This window comes from Geospiza fortis, unplaced genomic scaffold, assembly GCF_000277835.1.
Source record: "Geospiza fortis unplaced genomic scaffold, GeoFor_1.0 scaffold23, whole genome shotgun sequence".
NCBI classification, from domain to species: Eukaryota; Metazoa; Chordata; class Aves; order Passeriformes; family Thraupidae; genus Geospiza; species Geospiza fortis.
The window spans coordinates 11,858,975-11,866,609 of record NW_005054303.1 but is presented as its reverse complement, the minus strand read 5'-3'; the positions used below and the strand labels follow the sequence as shown (position 1 = coordinate 11,866,609).

Genomic DNA, 7,635 nt, shown 5'->3' with positions numbered 1-7,635 from the left:
TGAACACCATTCCTGTGTCACGATGGCGCAGGAAGTATTTTTTGCGGCGCCTGGGAGATATCAATGTGAACCTGCGCCGCTGCCTGGAGGAGAAATGCCTTAAGCACTTTATCATAGGCAACAAGAGATTGCCTCAGGAGATAAGCTTGCCTCTGGACATTGCATCAGCTCAGCCACCCAATCTCTTCCATCATCTGGCATGGTATCCAGTTGCCCACTCCCAGGCGATGAGTGAGTACCGGGATCTTCGGCGTCGGCTCGCAAGTGTGCTGCTCAATGGTTACTGAAAGAGGTGCTCATTAACAAGAGTATTTGTGGGCCTGGCAGGTAGTAGCAGAAAACCAACTCATAGTGTCTAGAAAAAGAGAAGAGACTGTTCGATACAGAGAGAGAGAGAGAAGCTAAAATGCCATGCAGCAGCCCTCTGCCATCAGCAGCAGCAGCTGTGTCATCTTGACAGTCTCCCACAGCATCCACAGTGATGACTACCATGTGGAGGCCCAGAGAAGCTACTTCCATTGCAGGGTAGACTGTGGTGATGCATTCCCCCTGCCTCTGGCTGCACTACAATCTGAGAAACACTCATTAGCCCTTGGCCTTGACAAACTCCATTTGTACTAAGCCCCTTTGAATGTATCAGAAACATTATTTGTTCCCAGGAACTAACAAGTATCTAATTAACACAATTTTTTTTAAGGAACAGCCTCGGAAACTTATTTTTCTTTCCTGACTTATTTTTCTTTCCTGACTTTTTCTGACTATGAACCCAAGTGGAATAATATTTTTGTTGACAAACTTTCAAATAAAGTTACAGAGAAAAGACCTGAATGATGGAAAACTACTATGACTAAAGCCCACTGTGTTGCGAGTGTAAAGCAGTCTAAAGTCAGACATTTGAGCTCTTGATTCCCAGAATATAAGGGACCATTGTGTGTGTCTCTAACACTGATAACTGGCTGGCAGTGGAGCCAATGAGGGACTGTTGGTAATAGCCAAGGACTGTTGGTATTAACATGCTGTGAGGAAGACCAATATTTGTCTGGAAAAGGGGGACCAAGAGGAAATATGTCAGCACTTTTCTGTGAGAAAGAGCCACAGCACAGTACAGCATAAGCACAAGAATAAGGCCAAGAAGAGGGCATGGACTATAGAGTAGGATTAAGCCCCTCAAAAACCATCAAAGCCATTTGACCCCTGTCCAGGAAACCCTGAAAGAAAGGACTGTACATGCTAATTAATTGACATAGAAAGTGTGAAACCTGCCTTTAGGGCAGAGAAACCTGTGAATAAAAAGGTAACCCCCAAGCCTGGGAAGTGCCCTCAGGACCCTGGACATCTCATACACCAGACCGGCACAGCTGGATTGATGCTGGACCAGGATTATCCCCTGGATTGGCACTGCAGCCAGGATTGACATTCCACTAACTGGATCAACACTGTAACCAGTCTCTTTTCTTCTTTGTCTTTTTCTTTCTCTCTTTCTTTAATTCATCTCTCCCTCTTTAATTCCTCTCTTCCCTACCCCTTTATCCAAAACCCACTGCCTTGTGCTTATATAGTAGGTCAGGGACTAACATATCGATTTCCAAGCCCAGTGTGTAGTTAGTTAATAAAGTTTTCTGATTGTTTGTGGACTCCCTGACTTTTGTTATTCCTTTCAATCACAAGCATTTACAAATCTTTGGTGCTTCCTTCCCCTTAAGGATGGATGGGTCATCACACTACGGAGGCTACAAAGAAGACTTTCATCTGCCTTTCCTCTCATACTGTCACAGCCAGGGTGACCACTTTAGATGGACCCAGAAATTCTTGCTGGCAGCTCAGGGACCATGCAGGAGACATCGCTAATATTCCTCCTTGTGTTCACTGTGGTCTGCATGGAGAAGCTACCCACCCTTAGACCTCCCAGGGGAAAAGCTGACACAGATCTTAGAATGTAGAACATGGAGAAGGCACTGCTCAGCTGGCAGGGGGAATTGCTGCCACATCTTTCCTCTAGAGTAAAAACATACTCATGGAGTCAAACCTGATGCAGCTGAAGAGATCCTGGCCAGGGGCCTTGTGAGAGACTTGGACACTAACTGCCATCCCTTTTCTGAGAGAATCTATTCCCTCTGTGAGCTTCACCCAGTCTCTAATGGATCACTGAGCCAGGATGATGACACTGGTGGATGATGCTATAAGGAATGAAAGGAAATCTCTTATCAGTCACACAAAGTCATACTCATGGTGCACCTCAACTTCTTAGCTGCAAATGGAGACATCATAGAGAAGAGCTGAACAAGTCCAAAAAATTCCTGAAGTCCACATTGAAAATAGTTTTTTGACATGGGTACTGCGGGAGCCAACTAGGAAAAGTGCCCTCCTAGACCAGTTGTTTGCCCATAGAAATGCTCTTGTGGGTGAAGTGGTGATTGGTGCTGTCTTGGCCACAGTAATCAAGAAATGCTTGAGTAAAAAATCTTAGGCATTATGGAAAAAACTGGTCCATGGAGCAACTCCCAAGGGTTGTGGGAGAGCAAGCTCAAGGAACTAATTAGTAAAGGCCCCATAGCATGTAGTTTCAAGGGTACTGATGTCCACAAATGCTAGTCCTTTTTATTAGAAACGTTTCTATGAGAGCACAAGTCTGATGAAGAAGGGCTGAGGGAGGTGGGGCGCGGAGGCTGGTGAGCCCACAAAGAAAGAATCCACTGTGCTCCCCTGGAGGGAAAGCCCCTCAAGCCATAACCACCTGCTAGGGTGAGGAAAAAGGCTTCTCCCAGCATGCCTTGTTGTGACATGCAGATTCAATGTATCCCATTGGCCCTTCCCCCTCGCTCCACCCCTGTGCCCTCATGCCATTGGCCCTCGTGGTCTGTCCCACCCCTCAAGATCCCTGTATAAATCCCTGCTTTCCCCGCCGGACTGGATCTTAGTCCCTGAAGAGCCCTTTCAAGGAAGAAGCTCAATAGAGGCGCTCCTTGGAACTCCACACAAAGACCTCATCTTTTCTTGTGCATTGCAAGGATAATAAAAGAGCTGAAATCCCCCGGCGTGAGCACAGACAGCAAGGTGTCTTTTTAAAGAGGCTTCTTTGAGAAGGTCATGGCACTCTGAACACCGCCCACTGCAATATTGGGGGTGTCTAGCAGAGAGAAAAAGTGCCTCAGAGGGGACCTGATGGTTCTCTACAGCTCCCTGAATAGAAGTTGTAGCCAGGTGGGGGTTGATTTATTCTCCCAGGTGTGGCAGGGCATCTCATTCTGCTCAAGAGCTGATCTGTGGTTTGTTAGCTGCTCAGGTAATTCAAACAGGACCAACAGTCTTGCAGTGAGTTCTTTTGGAGCCATGGAGCGAACAGTGGGCTGGCATCTCACAACTGCCCATAAACATCTTAGTGTTGAAGCGAGATCTGGAAAGAGAAGCTGGATTTCTGACTCACAGGCACCTCACTTTATAACTATAAAAGCCATACCAAACTTTAGCGAAGCAGAAATTTTCTATACATTTCCCTGGAAATGTGTGGTGTTTCTCTTGTGGACAAGGACACTTGTTTTGCAATTACTGTCATGGAGGTTAAGTGAAAGAAATCTGCATTATTATTATCACTGTGGTGTGTAACATTTGACTCCTGCTCAATGCTGTTTCTTTGACATGCTTTAATACAGATACCTTCATGTTGTACATTGTTTATTAGGCTGTAATCTACTTCTAGTTCCTTTTAGTTTTATACTGAGTAGTAAGTAACTCTGACAGAGATGGTTTGTCTGTTATCTCCTGTCTGTTTAATAAATAATTCATTTTATATATGAATTTGATCTTTGGAACTTGCAGGCCAGAAAGATTTCTTAAATATGAGCTGTTGACAAAATCTTAGGCTAAGAAGGGGTTTGTCTAAAGATTCCAGTTGTCCAGTGACTCAAGGAAACAAGCAATAAGACCAAGGAAAATGACCTCAAGTTGTCTCACATGTAGATATTTAGATTGGATCTTAGAAAAAAATGCTTTCACGAAAATTAATATCAAGTGTGGGAACAGGCTGCCTAGGGAAATAGCTGAGTCACCCCCCTTGGAGGGATTGAAAAGGCATGGAATACTTGGGGACTCGATTTATTAATGGAGTAGGCAGTGTTAAGTTTGCAGTTGCACTGTGTGATCTTCAGGGAGTTTTCGGTCTCACTGACTCTGAGATATAAGTGTAGCTCAGCCACTGAGGAGTCAAAGCTTAGACTCAGTGATCCTCAAGGGTGCCTTCCCACACAGATATCTATGAGATTGCCAATGAAGGACAGATGAAAATAAATCCAAAAGTGAAAACAATGGGAGTTCTTTGAAGAAGCTTCACTCAAGGGCAGCCCTAGGTAGTGCACCAGGGCCCCTCTGAGTGCCTGAGCAAGGGTGGGGATAAAGGGTGGGGTTGGCTGTGTTGTGACATGCTGTGACACATGTGACATCACGGAGGACATGTCACAATGGGGGCCGCTGTAAAAGGCCCCAGCAGGTAACGCTGGCCCTGCATTGCTTTGGCAAGCGGTGAGTGCACACGTGGTGGGGAGGCTGGGCTGGGAACAAGGGCTGGGGCAGGAACGCTGCAACTGGGGCTGCGTTCTCCCTCTGCATGCAGGGACAGCCCCTCATGGGAGAGCCTTGGGCAGGCCACAGGGCTGCTACTGCTGCCTGCCAGCTGTGTGGGGCCCTGTCCTTCCAGCCCTCAGAACCCTGAGGCTTCCCATCCCTGCTTCACCCACTGCTAGCTGCCTCCCTCACAGCACCACTCAAGACGTTCTCTCTATCCTCCTGCAGACTATGAATTCCATAGTATTCCTTTTCGTGCTCTTGCAAAGCCTCACCCAGTACCCACAGCCCATGGGTGATGTTTGGGATGAGGAAACATCTCTGCACATGAAGGTGCATGCAGAGCAGCAGGAACTGGAAAGGTTTTGGCTGGAGTGGGAGATGGAGCAGTTGGCCCTGGAGCAAAGTGGAGTGGGGAAGTATTTGCAGCTCTTAGCTGTTGCTCTGCTGCTGGTCGTTCTCTTGGTCCTATGGTTTATGGGGTGCAAAAGGAGCATGAGGAGGGAGGAGCCTGAAGAAGAAAGTGTGAATGCAAGTGAAGATGAGGGTGGAAATGAAGTAGATGATCATGTTCAAGAGAACATAGGAAGGATGTTAGTGGAGCGCATCCAGTGGCCTGTGCAGGACCTACAGGCAGGCTGTGAGTGGACAACTGACCTGATGGACAATTATATGGTTTATTTTGGACACATCTTGTCAAACAGTTTCTACCCAGTGCTGCAACGAGCCATCGGGGTGGGCAGTGCCTTTGAAGGCTGGAGTCCGCGTGAGCAGGATGTGGTGTACCGCGTGCTCATCCCCATGACTCCTCCCCGAGGCCACAGCTTCCACCTGGAGCTGGACAGTGCAGGGCAGAGGCACGTGAGGAACTTCCGTGTCCGCGTGCAGCTGGAGTGCACCTGCACCAGGGAGCAGCAGGCTGAGAACATGCTGTGCTTCCTGCACCACCCCGAGGAGGAGCTGAGGAGGAATCAGAGTCTCAGCCTCCTGCACACCCTGTGTACCAGCTCCTACCTGGATGTGCAGAAAACTGCTCGCTGGTTCTACCAACTGGTGAGAGCAATCTGGCCAGCTTTGCCTCAGTCACACAACTGGCACTTAGTGCTGCTTCCCTCCACACGCTCATGCCAATTTAAGGTGACCAACAGAGAAGCAAGCTTTAGGATTGAGGTGGTCTTTGGGGTGCAGAGAGGTGACTCTGACATCTTTGTGAGCAGCCAGCCAGGATATGCTGGAACGCCAAGCACTCTGTGGCTGGAGTCCTATGATGTGGCAGAGATGAAGTTCTTCAAGCACATTGCCAGGCAGGCCCCCCCTGACAGCTTGCACCTGAGATGCCTGCAGTTCTTCTCCCATCTTCAGCTGGGTATAGGCTTTTCCACCTACACCATGAAGACCATTGTCATGCACCTCCTGAACATCATTCCTGTGTCACAGTGGTGCAGGAGACATTTCCTGAGGCGATTGATGGATATCAGCGAGAGACTGCTCTTATCCTTGGAAGCGAAATGCCTCAGCCACTTCATTGTGGGTAACCAGAGGCTTCCTGAGGAGATCACTTTGCCCCCAGATGTTCAAACAGCTGAGCCACCCAACCTTTTCCTTCGCCTGGTGATGGATCCAGTTGCCTGTTCCCAGGGGATAGGCGAGTACTTGGATCTGCAACGTCGGCTTGTAGCAATCCTTAAACCTGACAATTGAGAGAGATTCTCCTGCAGAGAGCTGTGCTTGTGCTGCTTGCAGCTGGCAGCAGAGAGCCACCTCCTAGTAAAAATTTGGTGCTTTAAGGAGAAGAGAATTTGTGCAAAGGCTCTGGTGAAGGTCCCACAGCCTCTCCTGCCGCGTCAGCAGGTGGAGGGCCATGGGAGGGTGTACAAGATGATACCTGCTTGTATCATCTAATTTTCCAAAAGAAGTCAACCAGATTCACATAAATCCCTGCAAGAATTTCCCCCATCCTAAGAATGCACATGAAGAGAGCATGTGCTGTATATGAAGGGCCAAAGTCACCAGAACCCACCTGTAGGATGCAGTTGTTCCCTGCCTTTGAGAAGGGCCAAAAATTGGAGTAAGAAAGAAAAGGGAATGTGGGAATGAAAAAGAAAACAAGAAACAGGGCACAAAGGACCAAGAGGAAAAATTCGCACTGCTTGCCTGGGATGAGTCAATGGATGGAGTCTCTCCTTGGCACCGGAAGGAAAACCTTTATGGGAACCATTGGACAACTGTGTTGTAGATCACCGAAATTTTGTATATATAAGAATCTAGATTTTTATTTCATAGATATTGATGTCATGTGTAGAAATTATATACTCATAAGTTTATAAATTATCATATATTCTCACAGAAATAATATAAAAATACAAAAATGTAAATATTATATCATGGTAAGAAAGAATTCTAAAGAGTTGAATATGTGATTGTGTTAAAGTAATAACTGTAGAGCACATTTTACTGTCACTATCTGTTCTGAAATATATTAATACTGTTAGTGCATTTATGATTGGAAGGTTTCTCATAAAATAGATGTAATTATTACAAATAAAACATACATATGTATATACTATATACATTCTATATTATTATAGCTATATAATATATATTCTATGCCATATATATATGATATATTACGTATATAATACAATTTTTATGTACAAGTAAAGCCTTATCTAGTGTTGCTATCTACTGTATCCCATATTAATGCTCTATAGTTAGCGCATTTCTGAGTGGAAAGCTGGAAACTGCTTTACACTGATTTCAATAAAATGCAATTTTGCAGAATCTGGAGTGTGCTAGACTTTATTGATCTCAGCCAGGCCTGTAGTGGTGGTAAATATCACACACTGTGAATCTAGGCTTGTGAACAGACTCCTTGAACTCAACCAAACTGAGAGTGCTGAATTGGCTCTAAACAGAAATTAAGCCAAGCTGCCCCCAGCTGCTCACATCACAGAATCCCAGAATGGCTTGGCTTGGAAAGGTCCTTACAAATTGTCTTGTCCCAGCCCTGCTGCCAAGGGCAGGGACACCTTCCGCTAGGCCAGGTTGTCCCAAGGCCCATCCAAGCTGCCCTGGAAC

The 7,635-nt window shown here is 46.4% G+C and overlaps 2 protein-coding genes across 2 annotated transcripts in view; both read left to right on the top strand.

Moving 5' to 3' along the window:
* LOC106632228 (inositol 1,4,5-trisphosphate receptor-interacting protein-like 1) overlaps window positions 1-287 on the top strand; it is a 1,297-nt gene extending 1,010 nt beyond the window's left edge. Inside the window, exon 2 of the mRNA XM_014311829.2 lies at window positions 32-287. Within this exon, the coding sequence (XP_014167304.2) occupies window positions 32-287 (256 nt within the window). The remainder of the gene's footprint in view (window positions 1-31) is intronic.
* A 4,501-nt stretch (window positions 288-4,788) lies between these two features.
* LOC106632227 (inositol 1,4,5-trisphosphate receptor-interacting protein-like 1) lies at window positions 4,789-6,258 on the top strand. Its single transcript, XM_014311828.2, has one exon. It carries the CDS (start codon window positions 4,789-4,791, stop codon window positions 6,256-6,258), a length of 1,470 nt encoding a protein of 489 aa, XP_014167303.2.
* Window positions 6,259-7,635: the final 1,377 nt, after the last annotated feature.